This window comes from Nicotiana attenuata, unplaced genomic scaffold (genome assembly GCF_001879085.1).
Source record: "Nicotiana attenuata strain UT unplaced genomic scaffold, NIATTr2, whole genome shotgun sequence".
Lineage (NCBI taxonomy): Eukaryota > Viridiplantae > Streptophyta > Magnoliopsida > Solanales > Solanaceae > Nicotiana > Nicotiana attenuata.
Genome location: NW_017671930.1, coordinates 36,919 through 59,776, shown reverse-complemented (window position 1 = coordinate 59,776; position 22,858 = coordinate 36,919). Strand labels below are relative to the sequence as shown.

The window sequence follows — 22,858 nt, the reverse complement described above, 5'->3', positions numbered from 1 at the left end:
GCCTTTAGATATCTGACTACTCTAAAAGCAGCCTCCATGTGTGACTTCTTAGCCAGTTGCATAAATTGACTCAAGGTCTGCACTGCATAACTGATATCTGGTCAAGTGACTGTCAGGTAGAGCAATTTCCCTATCAGCTTTTGATAGCTATTTGCATCTGTCAAGGGATCTTCATCTTCTATTCCAGCAGCTCTGTCATATTCCACCATTGTGAGTTTCTGATTGACTTCAAGTGGTGTTAATGCTGGCTTGACACCACTTAAGCCCAGCTCAGAAATGAGCTTTAAAGTATATTTTCTTCTGTTAAGTAATATTCCATGATTAGATCTCAACACCTCAATCCTTAAGAAATACCTCAATTCTCCTAGGTCTTTGAGTTTAAAATGCTGATGCAAAGTTGTATTAGCTTCATCAATCAAATCCTCATTACTTCCAGTCAGTAGCAAGTCATCATCATAGATGAGGATGATGACAATATCCTTGCCTAACCTCTTAGTGAACATAGAGTAGTCATGAGTGCTCTCTATGAAACAGCTTGATCAGCTTAAGGGGAAGTTTCGCAGGTTTGTGAAGACAGATTCTCGTCACTCAGTTTTCAGAGCTGAGCCAACTGATTCAGTGGTCTCCCTCTCTCCCTATACTTCGAACCAAGACTCTTCTTCAGACTTAGGTTCTCTAGCTTCTATTCTCGGGGTACGTAGATCCACCCGTCTTCGTTTTCCTATTCATAGGTTTGTATCAACTAAGTCTCTGTCTACTTCCCACGAGTCTTTTTTGCAATTTCATCCCCTCTTTGCGAGCTACTTACTTTATCTGAACCCTCTACTGATAGATGCGAGAATTGCACTGGTCATTGTGCGGAATGCCCTCTAAGCCAGTCAATGCTTCTGTAAGTTTTAAATTCCATTTCCTAGATGCTTGCTTGAGACCATATAAAGACTTAAGCAGCATACATACCTTCTGCTCCCCCTGCCTTTGGAAGCCCTGTGGTAAATCCATATAGACTTTTTCAAATAAATCTCCTTGAAGATAAGCATTAAATACATCCATTTGGTATAAGGACCAATCTTTTGCGGCTGCAAGTGCTATCAGAGACCTAACAGTCACCATCTTTGCAACTGGTGAAAATGTCTCATGATATTCTAATCCCTCTTGTTGATTGTATCCTTTTGCCACTAGTCGTGCCTTGAATCTTTCAACTTCTCCATTTGCTTGGTACTTTATTTTGTACACCCACTAGGATCCAATAGAAGTTTTACCTGGTGGTAAGTCAACAACCTCCAAAGTCTTATTATCTTCTAATGCTTGTATCTCCTGCTTCATGGCTGTGATCCACCTCTCATCCTTTTATAGCTTCCTTGAAGTTATAAGGTTCCTTCAAGGCTGAAAAAATTGAGACATACTTCTGTATTTTGATGACATCTTCTCATAGGATAGGAAGTTTGAGATTGGATAATTGCATTTTGAGGGCTTCTGTGACTGCAACATATGGTCTCTTTGCCATATAGGTGGATTCTTTACCCTTAGTGACTGTCTAGTTGGTGCATTGGAACCAGACTCAGTCCTAGGTGTATCTTGCCCATGTTGAACATCTTCAGTGACACCATCTTGAACAAGTGAACCAACAGATATGTCCTCAGCATTGTTCAGCACACCATGTGTAGTTTGTATTCCATCTATTTCTGTCTCCTACACTGGTGGTGCAGCATCATGATTTTCATTTGGTACTGATGACTCTTCCAATTCTCCTGCTTGTGATGCTGCATTATGAATTCCATTATTGCGGTCCTTTGCTGGTGAACTGGTGCATGTATGTGTTGTTTCTGCTGTATTAGGAACCTGAAATGATTCCTCAAGATTGGAAATTGCTGGTAGTCCACTTGTTTGAGCCTGCAAATCAGTCTCTAAAAAACTAGAACCAAAGTCATTAGATATGAATAGATGTTGTGTTATTTTCCTAAGTGGAAACTCATTCTCCCTAAAGGATACATCCCTGCTAATGAAAAAGGTTCTAGTAGTTAAATCATACAATCTATATCCCTTTGAGTAGTTCAATACCCCAGCATGTTTAGCCCTTGCACCAAACTTATTATCTAATACCAGATTTGTGGCATAACATAGCATCCAAAAACTCTTAAATGTGCTATTGAGGGCTCTCTACCATACAACATTCCATAAGGGCTTTTTCCACTTAGTATCCTGGTAGGCAATCTATTAATCAAGTAAACAGTAGTTTATACACATTCCCCCCAAAACATGTCTGGAACATGACTTTGAAATTTTAAGGCCCCGGCAATATTCAGTATATGTCTATATTTTCTTTTAGCTACTCCATTCTGCTGGGGTGTATGTACACAACTACTTTGATGAATGATTCCTTGAGATAGCAAGAATTCATTCCACTGTGCATTGAAGAATCCTTTACCATTATCTGTTCTCAAAATCTTGACAGAAGTGTCAAACTGTGACTTAACCATAGAAACAAATTGCTTCAGGAAAATAATAGTTTCATTCTTAAACTGCATCAAGAAAATCCAAGTAGCTCTAGAAAAATCATCCACAACTGTAAAAAAGTAATGCTTCCTATCATGAGTGCTCTTCTTATATGGCCCCCATACATCCATGTGGACCAATTTAAAAGCTCTAGCACTCCTTTTCTCATTGTTTGGAAAACTAAGTCTAGACTGTTTAGCTAAAGGGCAAACATTACATTTGTTCTGCATATTATCATCTACTTTATTATGCAAAAAGGAAACATACTGCATAACAGGAACAGAAGCATGGCCTAATCTCACATGCCACAAGTATGTTGTTTCACCACTTGAATCTCTCACATCCACATTTGTCGCTAAAAGTCTGATTCCTCTTCCTTTCAGTATGTACAAACCTTCATCTTCTTTACCAATCGCCTTCACCCTACTATTGTAAAGGTCCTGAAACACACATAGTGTGGGCAGAAATGTGGCAGCATATTATAGATCTCTGGTTAGCTTGGACATTGATATTAGATTAAACTTAAAATCAGAAACATGTAGTACATTCTCTAGTTTATCAACATCTGACAAATATGAACTTCCGACATGTTAAATTTTTGTAGTGACACCATTTGGCAATGTCACTTTGTCTTGTGTCCTGTCATCTACTCTTCTTACACCACTCATTAAATCTAAGGTAGATGAAATGTGATGTGTTGCTACTGAGTCTACAATTCAATCATCATTCCTTTTGTTTCAGATATGCATACTAAAAGATAATGCAGTAATTATAGCTGCAGTCGTTGCTTGATTTTGTGCCTTCATGTCACTTGGTGGTGAGTCTTTGTTTAACAAATCTAGAATCTGTTGGTACTGTGCTTCTGTAAAGAAATGATCTCCTCCTGATGTTCCTTGTAAACTTTGAGCCTTATTTCCTTCTTCATGATTCACAGAACCTTCCACATAATTTGCAGTTTTTAGAATACTATGAAATACTTTCCTTCTTCTGAAATCTTCAGGGTATCCTACTATTTTGTCGCAGTTTTTCTTTGTATGCCCTCTCATATGGCAGTGTTTCCTTCCACAAAATCCTTGACCTCTCCCTGCTTGCATGGCTAAGGGATCTGATTTATGACCTATGACTCCACCTCCTGCACATTGTTGACTCTCATCTTTTGTTATGAGCGCATATGCCTGATTAAGTGTGGGTTCAGTGGTCTTCATTAGAATTTGTCTACGAGCTTGGTCATATGTATCATTTAGCCTATCTAAGAACTGCACAACTCTTTGTTGCTGTAAATGAGTCATGTGTTCTTTTGATTTTGGACAACCACATTTTAGATATGGCACCAAAACATCATACTCAGCCCATAGTTCCTTCAATTTGGTAAAATACACAGCTACAGAATCTGCTCCTTGAGATAACCTCAAAATCGATCTGTGTAACTGAAAGATGCGAACTCGATTTACCTTATCGAATCGCTCCTGTAGATCTTCCCAAACTACATGTGCATCTGATGCATAAATGATACTGTAGGCATATAAATTTTATTGAAATTAAATCCATAAAATAATTTAGGCTATATTTTAAATTCAAGATATATTGGTCCAAATAAATATATGGGCTAATATAATTGAATGAATTATATAAGTCCAATATATATGGGTTAAATAAATAAGTCTTAATCCATTGTACTAGCCCATTTAATTAGGCTAAAGTGATGAGCTCACTTCATTAGGCCCAAAATGTCATCTTCCTAGAGGCCCAGTTTGGTGCCACGTGTCAAATGACATGGCACGCCAAGTCAAACGGGAGAGCCAATGGGATCATGCCACATGTCAAAATGACATGCCATGCCAAGTCACATTAAAGGCCAATGAAATCGCGCCACGTGTGCAAGTGACATGTTCTGTCCAATCAAATGCGGTCATGTCACATTTCAATTTGATTGGTCGGAAAGAGTTTGTTCTTATCATGACTTCTCCCTTCCACAACTATAAATAGGGGTCTTCATAACTCAGAAAAAAAGACCAGAAGTTATAACAAGAAGCAAGAAAGAGCTCGTGGATCAAATGCTGCAAATTCCTCCACAAGTTTCAAGCTTCAAGAAATCAAGTTCAAGCTCAAGAACGAAGAACAATTCAAGTATTCAAGATCAAGAACGAAGTCAAATCAAATACAAGACTTTCAAGATCAAGGCTACTTGTTCGTGATACAATTCGTGGCAACAATCAAAGTGTTCTCGATGGATAAATCAAATTCAAATTCAAGATCAAGCTCAAAGGCCCTTGAATTTATTTATTGCTGAAAAGAAGAATCAGAGGATTCATAGAGATTGTACACTCAAATATTCGACATAAAATACTATGATTGTTGCGATATTTTTCGGTCTTGATTTTATTTTCTCGACGCAAATTTATTGTCTACAAATTTTGGCACGCCCGGTGTAACGACCCGGCCGGTCGTTTTTGGAAATTACGCCCCGATCCCCCATTAACTGCTTCCCCTAAGTTCATTTCTGCTATTTGGTTTGCTGGAACGTTCGGTGTTAGGATTCGGAGTGTTTTGGGACACTTAGTCCCTAAATGAGAGCTTAAGTGTGAAAAAGTGGTCCGTAGTCAGAACAGCGTGAAGACGACCTCGGAATGGAAATCCGACGGTCCCGTTAGCTCCGTTAGGTGATTTCGGGGTTGGGAGCGTGTTCGGAATGTATTTTGGAAGTCCGTAACTCATTTAGGCTTGAAATGCCGAAGTTTGTATTTTTGAATTTTCCGGTCCGATAGTGAGTTTTTGATTCGAGGGTCGGAATGGAATTCCAGAAGTTGCAGTAGCTCCGTCATGTCATTTGGGATGGGTGTGCAAAATTTCAGGTCATTCGGACGTGTTCTGGTTAGGTTTTTGATCGAAAGCGTATTGTGAAGAAATTTGAAGTTCTTAGGCTTGAATCATTGATTAAATCGGGTTTCCGGTGTTGTTTTAGGTGGTTTAAGGATTGGTACAAGTTTAATTTATTGGTTCTTTTGGTTGAGGTCCCGGGGGCCTCGGGATGAATTCGGATGGGTGACGGAAGGTTTTGAAGTTGAAGAGTTGGTGAAGACCTGCTGGTATCTGTCATAACCGCACCTGCGGTTTGGGTTCCGCAGGTGCGGAGCCGCAGAAGCGGCCTTAGCATCGCAGGAGCAAATTTGGGCTCCCTCAGCTTTTCCGCAGGTGCGGAGGATCTACCGCAGATGCGGTTACGAACCTGCGAGGTTTCTATCGCAGATGCGGCCCTGAGTCTTTTGTGAGAAACCGCAGAAGCGATAAGTATTTCGCAGAAGCGGAAACCGCAGGCGCGGTTTAAGACCGCAGAAGCGGAACCCTGGATTTTTAATGAAAACCGCAGAAGCGGCTCGTGGTCCGCAGAAGCGGTCCCTTGTCCGCAGAAGCGGAAATGACTTTTCAGAAATATTAATTCGAGGGTTTGATTTCATAAGTTAGAAAAACCAAATTGAGCTCGGGCAAGGGCGATTTTCAGAGGGTTTTGAAGAGAAGACTATTGGGTAACGTTTCTATAATCCCTTCTAGTTATATTTCATCATTTTGTAGATAAATCCATCCTTTAAATTCGAATTTGGGATCAAAAAAATTGGAAGAAATTGGGCAAAACTTCATAGGCTAAACCATTGAGTTTTGAGTGAGCATTTGACCTCCGATTTGGGAGATTATTATATGGTTAGACTCGTGAGAGTACGAGGATTCTGAAAATGTGAAAATTATTCGATTCCGAGGTGTTGGCCTGAAGGGCATTTTGGTCATTTCACCTAATTTCACGCTGTAGCTTTGAATTAAATAGCAAAACCAGTTGTTTGCGATGTTATTTATGATATGTAAATGTATTGAAGAGATTTGGGCTATTTGGAGTCGGATACTCGTGGCAAAGGCGTGGTTTCTAGTTGATTTTGAGCCGGTTCGAGGTAAGTGGCTTGTCTAACCTTGTGTGGGGGACCTTTCCCCTTAGGATTTGATATGTGGTAATTGAGTGCCTTGTACGTGAGGTGACGAGCATGTACTTGAGCTAATTGTTGAAAAACCCGATTTTTACTTAAGATATTGAGACTGAGTTTCCCTCATATTTGCCTTGTTTTACTTGCAGTTATAACATGTGTTAGATTAGAAAAGCATGTTTAGTTGATTTAACCTTCCTAACTGTTTAAGTTGCCTTGACTGTACTACGTGAAGCATGCTAGGCTAGTACTACCTGATGTTTGCCTTTTGTACTTCATTTCTGAATATCTTCTGGTTGTGGTTGCCATATACACTGGACTACGGATGTGGGATTCCGGTAGCTCCCCCCTTGTTTGTTTACTTTGGGACTGCGGGTTCGATTGCCGATAGATCCCCCTGCACTTTTACTTTGGGACTGCGGGTTAGATTCCCGATAGATCCCCCTGCACTTTTACTTTGGGACTGCCGGTTAGATTCCCGATAGATCCCCCTGCACTTTTACTTTGGGACTGCGGGTTAGATTCCCGATAGATCCCCCTGCACATCTGGTGGTTGGACTACGGGACGGTATCCCGGGAGATCCTTCGGATGTACACATATGATGGACTACGGGATGGTATCCCGGGAGATCCAGTGGACAGTTGAGAAAAAAAGGGCTACAGGACGGTATCCTGGGAGACCCTCATTGTTATCATTGGTATTGAGCTGTGTTTATTCTGTACTCGTGTAGTTGTTATAGCCTCGTTGACTTGTCTTATCTCACTGCCGTACTTATTATATCTGTCAGATTTTTATATTGTTAAATTATTATTATTATTATTATATTTTGTCTCAGTAGGGCCCTGACCTTCCTCGTCACTACCCAACCGAGGTTAGGCTTGGCACTTACTGAGTACCGCTGTGGTGTACTCATGCCCTTCCTGCGCATGTTTTTCATGTGCAGATCCAGGTACCTCTTCTCAGGCGCACTATCCTTGAGGCGAGGAGATAAACGGACACTTCGAGGTATATCTGCAGCGTCCGCAGACCGAAGAGTCTTCTTCCTTATTCTAGTTGTAGAGCTGTTATCCTATCATACTCTTGATGTAGATATTCTGGAGATTAGAGTACTTATGGTAATTCTATTAGCCTGTGTTTCCCGTGAGTTTTGGGGTTTTGGGATTGAGTTGTAGACTTCCGCATATCTTCAGAGTTGTATAGGCCGGTCGGCCTTATATTCAGTTGTTATTTTCCATATGTTTGGTTTTAATTGATTATTCCTCAAGTTGAATTGTTATTTCCGCACTGTTAGGCTTACCTAGTTGTAGGAACTAGGTGCCATCACGACATGTTCATGGAGGGTGAATGGGGGTCGTGACACTCGGTGGGACAATCTCTACCTCTCATCTCAACTTTTCAATCACCAATGTTCAAGAACATTGAAATGGCTTCGAAGAAAATCAACTCCAGATCAACATCCACCAAGGCTGCTAACTCCAGGTTCTATGCTGATGTGAAAAGCATCCTCGATGTTACCTTTGGAAGCTTCGGACCAGTTACGAGGAGCAAAGAAAGCTCTTTAGGACAACAAGCACCCCAAGTGCCGTCCACATCAACCCCTGTTTTCGGATCTTCATCCTCAAAAGGAGCAAGATCTTCCACAAACGCATCTGAAGGAGGAAGTGATGTTGCTGAAAAGATCAAGAAAATTCTTACTCGCTTAACCTCTCCGGATCCAAGCACTCTGCTGTGAAGGAAGATGATGATGCTTCAAGTGATGGATCCTCCCTACTTACACCGCATAGCGTGAGCCAATCAAGGATAAATCTGTGTGAAAATCCATGCTACTATCCATCGTCCACGACAATCATGCAAGCCATGGTGACAAACACTTTATCTATGGAGGAGCAGTTGGCAAACTTGACGGAAGAAATTGCTGGCTTGACCAAATGCATGCAAAATCAAAAGGCTAGAATTGACAAGCTAACAGACAGGGTGGGAATCTTGATGGAAGAAGAATCCACCCATGCACCCGGCAAGCTCCCAGAGGTTCTATAGAGTGACTCTCCCCCGAGACAAGCAGCATCCACAAAGGCTATCCCTGTCTCATCTGAAAGGATGATTCCAATCGATCAATTGAAGGAACCATTAAGAACAAATATGAAGTTGCTGCCAAATCCTCCCTTACATATGCAAAGCCGTACACTGCAAGGGTCGATATGTTGAAGATGCCTGCTGGCTATCAACCTCCAAAGTTTCAATAGTTTGATGGTAAAGGTAACCCAAAGCAACATGTGGCGCACTTTGTTGAGACATGCAACAATGCTGGGACTTATGGAGATTACCTCGTCAAGCAGTTTGTCCGCTCATTAAAAGGAAATTCTTTTGATTGGTACACGAACCTCGAGGCTGGATCTGTTGATAGCTGGGATCAACTAGAGCAAGAATTCCTCAATCGCTTTTATAGCACAAGATGCACTGTGAGTATGATAGAGCTTATAAATAATCGTCAACGAAAGGGGGAACCAGTTATCGACTTTATCAATCGTTGGAGGAATGCAAGCCTCAACTTCAAAGACAGGCTTAGTGAAGCTTCAGGCATAGAATTGTGCATCCAAGGCATGCATTGGGGATTGCGCTACATCTTGCAAGGTATCAAGCCTGGCACATTTGAAGAACTTGCAACTCGTGCCCATGACATGGAATTGAGCATGGCCTCCGCTGGAAATGAAAGGCTGCCCATCTATGAACCTCGCAAAGCGAATGACAAGCAAGAAGTCAGGAAGTAGGGCAAGTTCGTGCCCAAGTCTGAAAGCAAAGAAGATATGAATGTCAATACTTCACCTATGAAGTTCACGACGAAGGTGATCAAGAAACAGAGTATGAAATCCACTTCTTTTCAAGACAAGCCAAGTGGAAAGTTGAGTCTAAAAGAAATGCAGGAGAAAGAGTAACCATTCCTGGATTCTAATGTGCCAGCCATTTTCGAAGAACTCCTCGAGTTGAATCTCATTGAGCTTCCGGAGATGATGCGACCAAATGAAGCTGGGAAAACAAATGACCCAAATTACTGCAAATATCACCGACTTGTAAGCCACCCTCTGGAGAAGTGCGTTGTCTTCAAGGATAAAGTCATGGACTTGGCTCGCGAAAAGAAGATCGTGCTTGAAGATGAGAAAGCAAGCGCAAATCAAGTCTCTATCACCTTTAGCTCATTCAGTACGGATGACTTATGTGGTTTTAAAGAAAGTAAAGATGAAGAATTACTGGAGAGCGACAAAGCTGAAGTCAATCAACCTGATGATGATGAAGGTTGGACATTAGTGACTCATCGTAGGCACCACAAAAGGAGCCCACGAAAAGAACTAATAGAACGACCAACAAGGAAGATGATGGTAAAAAGACCAACAAAAAAGAATCCAGTTAGGCATTTGAAGAAAGCAAAAGTGGAGATGCACAATTCTCAAAAGCCACGAAATCCAATGACCTTGGAGGAGTTTTTACCAAGTTGGTTCCGCACGAAGATTTCCCATGAGGGCATTGATGCCTCTTGTTGCCATGCTGACAAAGGGGAAGAAAAGAGTGATGACCTACCGTTGGCACCATCTTCGGAAAAGCCCATCGAGTCTACTCCTCAAGAAGTTAATGCTTCCGAGGAAAAGGTCACGTTCACAAATGACGATCTTTTGCTAGGTGACACTCCTCATAACTGCCCATTGTACCTGGTTGGCTAAATGCGCGATGAAAGGGTAAATCGGATTTTGGTTGATGGAGGATTCTCAGTGAACATTTTGCCAATCCACACTATGAAAGAACTTGGTATTCCCATGAACGAACTCTCAGAAAGTCGTGTGATGATCCAAGGATTCAACCAAGGGGGGCAAAGAGCCATAGGCGCGATCAGGCTGGGAATCACTATTGAAGATATGCAATCAAGTGCATGCTGCATGTGATCGACGCGAAGACTTCATACAATGTTTTGCTTGGGAGGCCTTGGATACATGAGAATAAAGTAGTTCCATCTACCTACCATCAATGTTTAAAATACTACGAGGGTGAAGTCGAGAAGACGGTAGTTGCTAATGATGAGCCATTCACCGAGGCTGAGTCACACTTCGCCGATGCAAAGTTCTACTTGAAGAACCGCATTGTGAAGGAGCTGAAAGTTGATGATGGCATGAAAAGCAAGAATAAAGAGCCCTCAACTAAAAGAGAAGAGGAGACTAGGGTGAAGCCAAAGCTTCTAGTAAGGAGGTACAACCCAACGCGAATAAATCTTATAGAGGGATTATTACGTCTTATGGCAAGAAAGTAAGTCCGGCGCTCCAATATGTCCCTAAAAGGAAGAAAGATGAAAGTGAATCATCTAATCGCCAAGCTAACATGATAAAGGAGTTAACTCTTCCGGTCAAACGAATTGAGGCAGTAAAGTCGTCCTCAATGCCACTTGCAGGGTTTGTAGCCCAAAATCATTTGCAGAATGTGGCACTCCCTACAAAGCGAACAGATGAAGGTTTTGACCCTAACGCTTACAAGCTATTTGCGAAAGCTGGATACAATCCCAATGAGCTAACAAAGTTAGGGAAGCTCCCATCGAAAGTTGCAACGAGGCAACCACGTAAAGGTTTAGGATACAAGCAACCGTCACCAGTGCGCATCTCAATAAGAAGGGCGAGCAACAATTATATCACTGTAGAAGATGAATCATCCGCTTCTAACAAGCCTTTTATCTTTGATCGACTTGGAAGATCACATGCGAGGACCTCCGTGTTTGAAAGATTGGGTCCACTAAAGAAGGGGAACAAGTTCCGGAGAAATTTTCAAAGCATAAGAACACCCGCTTCACCCAAAATCCAGGAGATCTCTAAGGATTTCCAAAGTTTGGTTCCTTCTAGAATGAGGCGACAAACAAAACTTGTGGTTTCATGTAAAGAAGTACTGAAGGTAAAGCCATATACTGTGGTCTATACTAAGGAACATGATGAAGACGAAGAAAGTGTGGGTTCTTCGTATCATGTTACTATACAAGTCGAGAATGGCATTCCATCTTTGATGGAAGATAATGTGGAATTGGAGGATGTTTCGCCGTGTTATCACATATCCTTCAATGATGGGGACCCTTAAGAAGATGAAGATGCGAAAGATGCTCCACCTGATCTTGAAGAAGGAGTGAAGACGACAGTTGATGCCTTAAAAGATGTTAACCTTGGCACGATGAGGAACCAAGATCCACCTACTGTCACACCTCCTTTTTCCTACACCCCCGGAAGGGTATAAAGGAGTTTTTTCCAACTTAAAGTGCAAATCGAAACGGGATTATTTATATATTAAATTCAGAGTCGCCACTTAGGATGATTTTATGGTGTCCCAAGTCACCGGTTCAAATCCCAAATCGAGGAAAAGATTGACTCTGTTTTACAGTCCGCGAACACAGAAATCCGAGTAAGGAATTCTGTTAACCCGGGAGAAGGTGTTAGGCATTCCCAGATTCCATGGTTCTAGCACGGTCACTCAACTGTTATAATTGGCCTATTATCTGATTTTAATACATGTTTTAGCCTATGGTTCAATTTTAACCTTTATAACCGCTTTTAATTATTTTTAAGAAAAAATTGCAACGTCATTTAAAATACGTCTTGAACCACGTCACATAAATGCACCCGCGGCTCTCGACATATTTTACCTAACATTGTTGAGATTTGGATTTGGGTCACATAAATGCACACCCGAGTTTAGGAAGGTAAATTATTAAAATATCGAGCCTGAAGCAAGTACGCATTTGCAACTTTGCGAGGGCCATGGAAAATTTGCTAAATGGCACGCCTCGATTTCTAAGGATAAAAATATTAATTAAACGAGGGCCATGCAATTTAAGATTTTATTTGTCACGGCACACCTCCAATCTATTTGTCCAAAAATTGATCAAAATATTGAGGGCCATAAACTAATCGTTTATCTACTACGGCTCTCCTCAATCATTACCAAAATCTAATTAATAACATTATATGAATCGAGTTTATGTCCCTCTTGCTTTTAACTCCAGCATTCAGGCAAGCATAACAAAAGAAGATTTGCATTGAATAAAGAAAACAAATTTGGTTATTTAAAGAAAGGATGGCTCGTGCCATATTCAACGTTAAGCCCAAAGGTCGAAATGGGCAGGCCCAGCGAAAAACACCTGCGCTTCAACTTTGCAGCCTCATGGCCCAAATTATTTGAGGGCTAAGGAGAAAACGAAGGCAAGACCCAAGTTGGATCTCTAAACTTGCACTCAACACCAGAAATGTTAAAAGGGGAAATCAACATCGAACCCAGCCCATCACCAACTACATAGCATTCACTGAAATTATACCAAGTTCAGTTAAAACTGTAAACAAACTAATTGATAAACATCAAGCCATAACAAGACTACTACGTTCAGACTTTAAAATGAGGCTGAAATTTGGACATTGGAACACCATCTTTCATTCAACATTCACATTTTTCACTGCAAGGATTCGAAAATGTACCTGGATACAACCAAAAATAGCTACAGAACTTCAGAAGAAGAGGGTGAGATCAGCAGTAGTTTAGCAGCAGTAGTTAACAGCAGAATAGCAATTTCAGTCCATATTTGGAATCCAAAAGCCAGCAAAATATTAGACCCTTTTTCGAATCCCAGAAAATCAGCCAATATAACAGTGTTTCCACAGCAAAATCCAATCCCAGAATTTTCAAAACAAACCAGAGTTCAATCAATTTCAACCCAAGTGTGAGATCTCATCATTTTTAGTGGTTTTAACTAAGTAATGAAGATCAGAAACAATAGACTAAGCAAATTTGGGTCAATTTTCAAACAAGTAATGCAAGGAAATCAGTGTTAGATCCAAGTATGCAGCCGTTTCAGTTTTTTTTTATTTTTTCTCTAATTTTTCTCACTTGAATATCAAGCAAAGGTGCCTTTATAGGCAAGGCATTTAGGTCTGCAGAAATGCAACTAGTTTTGCACCCTACTCCTTTTGATATTTTCATTTTAGCTTAGGTACCCTTAGTTTAATTTTCAGAACTTCAATTTAGTCCCCACCCCAGCTTCCTAGAAGTTTCCTTAGGCTGTTACAAAGATTCCTCTACCTAGAGTTCCTAAACTACCCCCTTAAGCCCCTGTTATTACCCCTTGAGGCCAGGAAGAACCCGGGTCAAATTGACCCAATTTAATGGGTCCAAATTAAATCCCTACCTGGGCTTTTGATTCTTCAGAACCCAATTAAAATCAATCAGGGATTCACCATTCTAAGGACTGACCAAAAATTACCCAAAAGAAAACCCGGAAACCTTAAGCCAAAGCCCAAAAACCCAAAAGAAAGGAAAATGAATTAATTAATTTTAAACAACAACAAAATAAACTATGCTAATTATCAAACAACTCATGCATGGACAAAATTGAAACGAACACATAATGAGGAAAAAGTGAAGAAGAAACAGAAAAGAGATGAAGAAAGACAAGAAAAGAAACAGCGGAAACAAGTGAAAATACCTAAACCGGGCTGAACAGACCTTGAAGTCATTATTCGATCTTTCGATTTTGACCGAAAGGGGTCTTAATCATGTGTTCTCAGATGAAAATACATGACCAAGGTCCATTTCGGCCTCAATCATTACCAAATATGCCGATTTTAGGGTTTGAAATTTTAGGTCTCATATTTCGATTTAAGATTCGACGAGTTCGGGGTTGATTTGAGGGTAAATGGTTAGAGATTTGGGATGGGGAGACGGAGAGGGTTATAGGGTGTGAATTTTGGGTGGATTCGGGGTGGCGCCACCGGCGGATGGTGGTGGGAAAAGGGGGCGGCTCTAGGGTTCATGGTGAGTCTCTGAGAGATGTGAGGTGAGAGACGATGGGGGGGAGGGGGGGGCTAGATTCGGACAATATTATATTAAATGAAACCCACTTTCGGACCGTTCGATCAAAGAAGATCAACGGTCTTGATCACCTGATATTGAAACGGGGTCGTTTGGCTTACTGGTGGGGAAGACCGGTATTGGGGCGGGTTTGGGCCGGTTCTGAATGGGTATGGGGGAATTTCAATTGGGCTGGGGGAAAATTAAATTATGTCTAGCCCAAACAGATTTCCTTCTTCTTTCTTTTCTTTTTCTTTTCATTTTTTTTTCTAATTTCTTTTAAATTAAAGTTAAAAATAAAACCTATATTAATTCCTAATTAAATTATCCTATCAAATTAAACTAAGTAACTCTAAATAATAATTACCACAAATAATTAAATTCCATATAAAAAAAACTCCCAAAATTAAAAATTGCAAAAATAAGCTATTTTTTGTGATTTTTTCCCTTTTTATAGAACAAACTAATTTACTAACTAATCTAAAAATGTAAAACTAAATCCTAAATGCAAATGCAGTATATTTTGTATTTTTCATAAATTAAACAAAATTAACATGCGCAGACAAATGCAAACAATTAACGAAAAATGCTACAAAAATCTACGAAATTGCAAATAATGGGAGAATTTATTTTTCTTGAATCTATGGGAGTAATTCATATAGGGAAAAAATCACGTGCTCATAGCTGCCCCTCTTTGCTCGGAAGCACGAAGAGTTTTCGTGCAAAGATAAAGTGAACGGATACGAGCGATTTTTGCCCGTTTGAATACTCCGTGGGAAGCATTTTTTTAAAAAGATTTGACCGCACCCTGCTTCCGAGGTTGCCTACATATCCTTGGCTCTAAAGGAATTAGGTCAGTGTAGTTCGGGAAGTTTCAGTAGCTGGGACTACCATGATGCTGTGATTTCACTGTTGCTGCTGCTGCTACTGCTTACTGAACTCCTTATTACACCATGACAAAATAAAAAGAAGCTAGACTAAACTATGATCTATGCATTACAAAAATCCTAACTATATCCTCAAACTTGATCTTGTGGTTCCTGCTGCCTTGTTGACTTGTATTCTTCAGGTGTAACTCCTTTGTTGCTGATTTGAATTGTAATCTGAGAAGCTTTTCCTTTCCTCCAGGTGGATACCTGATTGCCGAACTTGACCGTCTTTCTTTGAATATTGGTGCTTTGTTCTTCAGGTGGGCTCCTGATTACCAACACTTGATCTGCTTTGTTCTCCAGGTGGGCTCCTGATTACCGACGCTTGATCTGCTTTGTTCTCCAGGTGGGCTCCTGATTACCGACGCTTGATCTGCTTTGTTCTCCAGGTGGGCTCCTGATTAGCGACGCTTGATCTGCTTTGTTCTCCAGGTGGGCTCCTGATTACCGACACTTGATCTGCTTTGTTCTCCCGGTGGGCTCCTGATTACTGACGCTTGATCTGCTTTGTTCTCCAGTTGGGCTCCTGATTACCGACGCTTGATTTGCTTTGTTCTCCAGGTGGGCTCCTGATTACCGACACTTGATCTGCTTTGTTCTCCAGGCGGGCTCCAGATTTCAATACTTGATCTGCTTTGTTCTCCAAGCGGGCTCCAGATTTCAACACTTGATCTGCTTTGTTCTCCAGGTGGGCTCCTGATTACCAACACTTGATCTGCTTTGTTCTCCAGGTGGGCTCCTGATTACCAACACTTGATCTACTTTGTTCTCCAGGTGGGTTCCTGATTTCAACAAAATAGACAAAACAAAGAAAATTTTCTGCCCCAGTTTGGTGGCTGGGCACATCTGTGAGTGTTAACTGAATCATGTTACCAAATATCACTAAGAATTTGAAAGCTAGATCCCAATGACAGTTTTAAAGCTAAATTATATCTTCTAAAGGTGTGACTTTCGCTAAATCTTGTTATCTAAGAAAGTCTTAAAACTACATCCATTATCCAGGAGGGTCCTGAAAACACCTAATTGAATCCTATCTCAAGCATGAAAACTTTGAAGCCAACTTATATTCCTTTGGGGTACATTTATGCTAGATTTTGCTACTCATGATTGTTTTGAATTTTAAACTAGGTCCCATTTTCCAGGAGGGTCCTGAGAATTTACAGTCAAACCTGTCTGGTGCTTGCTTTTCCTTACGGAGGGTTTCTCCGAAACAAACAAAATTTTCTGCCCCTGTTTCAAATCCAAGAAAAATCTTGTCAGTTTAAAAATATGGTGGTTGGTTTGTGGCCTTGACTTTGAGGGCGATTGCTCCTTCACTTCCCATGATAACTTTGATTTCCACTCGAAGACCTTGCTTGTTTATTGACTAACCACTTTCTCTGTCACCCTTATCTCAGAAAATGCCTCTGATCCGTTCAAACCCAACATCCTCTATCTGTTGCACTTTTCTCATGAATTGACATTTATCGAACCTTTGTATTTCACATGAATCCCACAATACGTTAATTGCCATGCCCTCAGTGTGCATGCTGTTCTTTCCTGACTTAAAACACCGGCCTTGGCCTTGAGGTCTATTGCTCCTTCACTTGCCATAATAACTTTGATTTCTGCTTGGAAGACCTTGCTTGTCACTGGTTAACCGCTTTCTTTGTCAATCTTATCACAGAAAATACCTTTGATCCGTTCACCTAACACCCTCCATCTGTTGCATTGTTCATGAATTGATATATACTAGACCTTTGTATTTCACATGGATCCCAAAGCATGTTGATTGTTACCAACTCAGTGCACTTGTTGTTCTTTCTTGACTTATGACACTTTGATGTGCTAGCCAGATCCCGTTTTGTGCAATTGGAAAGCTGGTGGCAAATTTTGAAGTCATTTCTCACTTGTTCTGACCAAACAGACTCAGGGAGAGGAAGTAAACAAGACAAAAGGAATAGAGTAAAGGACAACGGAAAGAGATGATTCCTAACAAGAAAACTACAAAGTAGAAACGTATCAGATGTGGATACCAACTCTAATGACCATAACATGCACCTGTGGATTAAGTGGCATAATCTGTCAAACAAGTCTGATGTTCAACTCTTGTTGTACCTCTACAATGTAAAACTGGACTTCAATGCTTCGATTATCCAATCTGATTCATGATCCTCATTCGACTTGTGGTGCCCGAAGGGTTTTCACCATCAAGCCTCTCTCATTTTGTTCTTCTCTCAACTCACCATCGCCTTATGGTGCCTGTGAAGGTCTTCACCAATAAGACTCTCTCATTTTGTTCTTTTCTTCTTAGTTCCTCTGATTTTGCAGATGACAAGGCCATGACCATAGTAAAAACGTCGTATGCTCCTGGTGTGTCTAAACTCAACACTCTCAAAGATTATCCGGGAGGTCTTTTTTGGGCTGTAACATGGCTTTTGGACAGGGTTAGAAAGAAAGGATATCATAAAGGCTCAAAATAACTATGACAATGAGGTTAATTTATTTACAACTTTTGGAATCCATTCTAAAAACTTTGCCCCAATTTCTAAAACAAGGGAATTTGAATCTATTTTTTCCTCTTTCTCCTCTTTGTTTTGATTTTTTTTTGAATATCCCACTCTCGACGTCGTGGGATTATAAAATATTTTATTTGGTATGACCGAACCGTGAGGCTGCCTACGTATCTTGTGGTGACAAGAATCAGGTCAAACGTAGTTCACAAGACTACTTTTGGTGTTGCTATTTTTCTTTTTCTTTTCTTTTTCTCTTCTTTTTTTTCTTTTCTTTCTTTTTCTTTCTTTTCCCCTTTTTTTTTCTTTTCCCTTTTTATCTCTATTTTTCTATTTCTTCGTTTTTTTCGAATTTTCCTTTCGGTATGGACCTTTTCAAATAAACCTATTGGGACATAAACTTTTTTTGTTTTGTTTTATGACTCTAACTTGATTCCAAAAGAGGGGAGGTCAAAGAAACTAGTACAGGCTCAAGAGGGTATCAAATGGTATAAGTGTTTGGGTAGCTGAAAGAGGGTCTCCCAATCCCTGAAAATGCCAAGGATTCGAAAATGTACCTGGATACAACCAAAAATAGCTACAGATTCAGAAGAAGAGGGTGAGATCAGCAGTAGTTTAGCAGCAGTAGTTAACAGCAGAATAGCAATTTCAATCCATATTTGGAATCCAAAAGCCAGCAAAATATTAGACCCTTTTTCAAATCCCAGAAAATCAGCCAATATAACAGTGTTTCCACAGCAAAATCCAAACCCAGAATTTTCAAAACAAACCAGAGTTCAATCCATTTCAACCCAAGTGTGAGATCTCATCATTTTCAGTGGTTTTAACTAAGTAATGAAGATCAGAAACTATAGACTAAGAAAATTTGGGCCAATTTTCAAACAAGTAATGCAAGGAAATCAGTGTTAGATCCAAGTATGCAGCCGTTTAAGTTTTTCTGGATTTTTTCTCTAATTCTTCTGACTTGAATATCAAGTAAAGGTGCCTTTATTGGCAAGGCATTTAGGGCTGCAGAAATGCAACTAGTTTTGCACCCTACTCCTTTTGATATTTTCATTTTAGCTTAGGTACCCCTAGTTTAATTTTCAGAACTTCAATTTAGTCCCCACCCCAGCTTCCTAGAAGTTTCCTTAGGCTGTTACAAAGATTCCTCTACCTAGAGTTCCTAAACTACCACCTTAAGCCCCTGTTATTACCCCTTGAGGCCAGGCAGAACCCGGGTCAAATTGACCCAATTTAATGGGTCCAAATTAAATCCCTACCTGGGCTTTTGATTCTTTAGAACCTAATTAAAATCAATCAGGGATTCACCATTCTAAGGACTGACCTAAAATTACCCAAAAGAAAACCCGAAAACCTTAAGCCAAAGCCCAAAAACCCAAAAGAAAGGAAAATGAATTAATTGATTTGAACAACAACAAAATAAACTATGTTGATTATCAAACAACTCATGCATGGACAAAATTGAAACGAACACATAATGAGGAAAAAGAGAAGAAGAAACAGAAAAGAGATAAAAGACAAGAAAAGAAACAGCGGAAACAAGTGAAAATACCTAAACCGGGCTGAACAGACCTTGAAATCCTTCTTCGATCTTTCGATTTTGACTGAAAGGGGTCTTAATCATGTGTTCTCAGATGAAAACACATGACCAAGGTCCATTTCGGCCTCAATCATTACCAAATCTGCCGATTTTAGGGTTTGAAATTTTAGGTCTCATATTTCGGTTTAAGATCGACGAGTTCGGGGTTGATTCGAGGGTAAAGGGTTAGAGATTTGGGATGGGGGGACGGAGAGGGTTCTAAGGTGTGAATTTTGGGTGGATTGGGGGTGGCCTCGCCGGCGGATGGTGTGGGAAAAGAGGGCGGCTCTAGGGTTCATGGTGAGTTTCTGAGAGATATGAGGTGAGAGACGATTGGGGGGGGGGGGCTGGATTCAGACAATATTATATTAAACCATACCCACTTCCGGACCGTTCGATCAAAGAAGATCAACGGTTTTGATCACCTGCTATTGAAACGGGGTCGTTTGGCTTACTGGTGGGGAAGACCGGGTATTGGGGCGGGTTTGGGCCGGTTCTGAATAGGTATGGGGGAATTTCAATTGGGCTGGGGAAAAATTAAATTATGTCTAGCCCAAACAGATTTCCTTCTTCTTTCTTTTCTTTTTCTTTTCATTTTTTTTTCTAATTTCTTTTAAATTAAAATTAAAAATAAAATCTAAATTAATTCCTAATCAAATTATCCTATTAAATTAAACTAACTAACTCTAAATAACAATTACCACAAATAATTAAATACCAAATTAAAAGAAAAACTCCCAAAATTAAAAATTGCAAAAATAAGTTATTTTTTTGTGATTTTTTCCCTTTTTATAGAACAAACTAATTTACTAACTAATCTAAAAATGTAAAACTAAATCCTAAATGCAAATGCAGTATATTTCATATTTTTCATGAATTAAACAAAATTAACATGCGTAGACAAATGCAAACAATTAACGAAAAATGCTACAAAAATCAACGAAATTGCAAATAGTGGGAGAATTTATTTTTCTTGAATCTATGGGAGTAATTCATATAGGGCAAAAATCACGTGCTCACACCTACCTAAGTGCTTTACTAGAAGCTGATGAAGAGAGCACTTATATTGAGTTACTCAAGGAGTTCAGGGATGTCTTCGCTTGGAGTTACAAAGAGATGCCTGGCTTGGACCCGAAAGTAGCAGTCCATCACCTTGCAGTCAAAAATGGTGCTCGCCCTGTTAAACAAGCTCAAAGGCACTTTAGACCGGACTTGGTTCCCCTGATTGAAACTGAAGTTAACGAACTCATTGAAGCTGGATTTATTCGGGAAGTTAAATACCCAACATGGGTTTCAAGTATTGTCCCTGTAAGGAAGAAGAATGGCCAGATTCGAGTATGCGTTGACTTCAGTGACCTCAATAATGCGTGTCCCAAAGATGAATTCCCGCTTCCTATTCCAGAGCTGATGATCGATGCTACTACTGGTTACAAGGCAATGTCTTTCATGGACGGTTCGTCGGGCTATAACCAAATTCACATGGCACCAAAAAGTGAAGAGCTTACTGCGTTCCGCACCCCCAAGGGTATTTATTGCAACAAGGTAATGCCTTTGGCTTGAAGAATGCTGGTGCTACTTACCAAAGGGCTATGCAGAATATTTTCGACGATCTTCTCCACAAGAATGTCGAATGCTATGTTGACGACTTGGTAGTGAAATCAAGAGAGAAGGGAGACCACATGAAAGACTTGAGGATGGTATTTGAATTGCTCGAGAGGTACCAACATAGGATGAATCCATTGAAATGTGCCTTTGGAGTTACTTCTAGAAAGTTCCTTGGTTTCATTGTCCGACATCGAGGGATCGAAATTGATCAAGCCAAAGTGGATGCCATTTTGAAAATGCTTGAGCCTCGAGATATCCATGAATTGAAAAGTCTGCAAGGAAAGCTAGCATACCTTAGAAGATTCATATCAAACCTGGCTGGGAGGTGCCAACCATTTAGTAGCCTCATGAAGAAAGGCGTTCCTTTCAAGTGGGACCAAGCTTGTAGCAATGCCTTCGAAAGTATCAAAACCTACTTGATGAAGCCTCCAGTTTTAGCAGCTCCTATACCTGGAAAGCCATTGATACTATACATTGCGGCGCAGGAAAGGTCTGTTGGAGCACTGTTGGCCCAAGAAAATAGTGAGGGGAAAGAAAACTCTCTAAACTACTTGAGCAGGATGATGACACCTAACGAGTTAAATTATTTGCCAATTGAAAAGTTGTGTTTGGCGCTAGTCTTCTCAATTCAAAAGTTGAAGCACTACTTTCAAGCTCATGTTGTCCGTCTTGTTTCTAAAGCAAATCCCATCAATTTCGTGATGTCAAAACCTGTTCTTAGTGATCGACTAGCGAGATGGTACCTCCAATTTCAACAATTAGAGAATTTGTACATCCCCCAAAAGGCTGTAAAAGGACAAGCATTGACAGACTTCTTGGCAGATCATCCGATACCTGATGACTGGGAGCTAACTGATGAACTACCTGATGAGGACGCAATGGTCGTTTAAGTTCAACCTCCATAGAAGATGTACTTTGATGGTGCTGCGCATCATTGGGGAGACGGGGCTGGCGTAGTATTTGTCACTCCCCAAGGTGAAGTCTTGCCCTACTCCTTCACCTTGACACAACTCTGTTCCAACAATGTTGCTGAGTATCAAGCATTAACACTTGGGCTTGAAATGGTCGTTGATATGAAGCAATTGCAAGTCTTTGGTGACTCCCAGTTAGTGGTCAATCAGCTTTTGGGTAGTTACGAGGTCAAGAAGCCTGAACTATGCCCATATCATGATTACGCTAAAAATTTGATGGGGTGGCTCGATAATGTGACTATTCAGCATGTGCCAAGGAAAGAAAATAAGAAGTCTGATGCTTTAGCTGCTCTAGCTTAATCATTAGCCCTACCTGACCAAGCGCAAGTTACCGTCTGCCAAAAATGGGTAGTACCGCCGCCAAATGAGGCTGAAGGTGAAGAAAACGAACTCAAGCATCTTGTTGCTGTTTCTGAAGTTGAGAAAAAAGAATGGAGACAACCCATTATCGACTACTTATGCTATGGGATACTTCCAGAAAATCCGAGGAGAAGGACTGAAATCCGTCGTCGTGCACCTCGCTTCCTTTACTAAAAGGATACTCTATACAGAAGGTCGTTCGAGGGAGTACTCTTGCGATGCCTAGGAGAAGAAGAAGCTCTCCAAGCTTTGCAAGAGGCACATTCTGGGGTATGTGGGTCACACCAGTCTGGATCAACGCTCCACTTCCATATAAAAAGGATGGGATATTATTGGCCAACGATGGTAAAAGATTGCTTGGACTACGCTCGAAGATGCAAGGCTTGTCAATTCCATGCGAATTTTATTCATCAACCTCCTGAAGTGTTGCACCCGACTGTTGCATCCTGGCCATTTGACGCTTGGGGATTAGATGTTGTTGGACCACTGCCAAAGTCCTCTCGTGGGCACCTATACATCTTGGCTGCAACTGACTACTTCTCAAAATGGGCTGAAGCTGTTGCTCTTAAGGAAGTAAAGAAGGAAATATTGCAAGTTTCA

General features: G+C 40.6%; 1 protein-coding gene across 1 annotated transcript in view; it reads right to left on the bottom strand.

Moving 5' to 3' along the window:
* Positions 1 to 1,689: 1,689 nt before the first annotated feature.
* The window catches only part of LOC109210920, a 26,479-nt gene continuing 5,310 nt past the window's right edge, over positions 1,690 to 22,858 (bottom strand). The window contains exons 2-4 of the mRNA XM_019374404.1: positions 3,258 to 4,005; positions 2,355 to 2,933; positions 1,690 to 1,890 (exon numbers count right to left, since the gene is read on the bottom strand). Of these exons, the coding sequence (XP_019229949.1) occupies positions 1,690 to 1,890; positions 2,355 to 2,933; positions 3,258 to 4,005 (1,528 nt within the window). The remainder of the gene's footprint in view (positions 1,891 to 2,354; positions 2,934 to 3,257; positions 4,006 to 22,858) is intronic.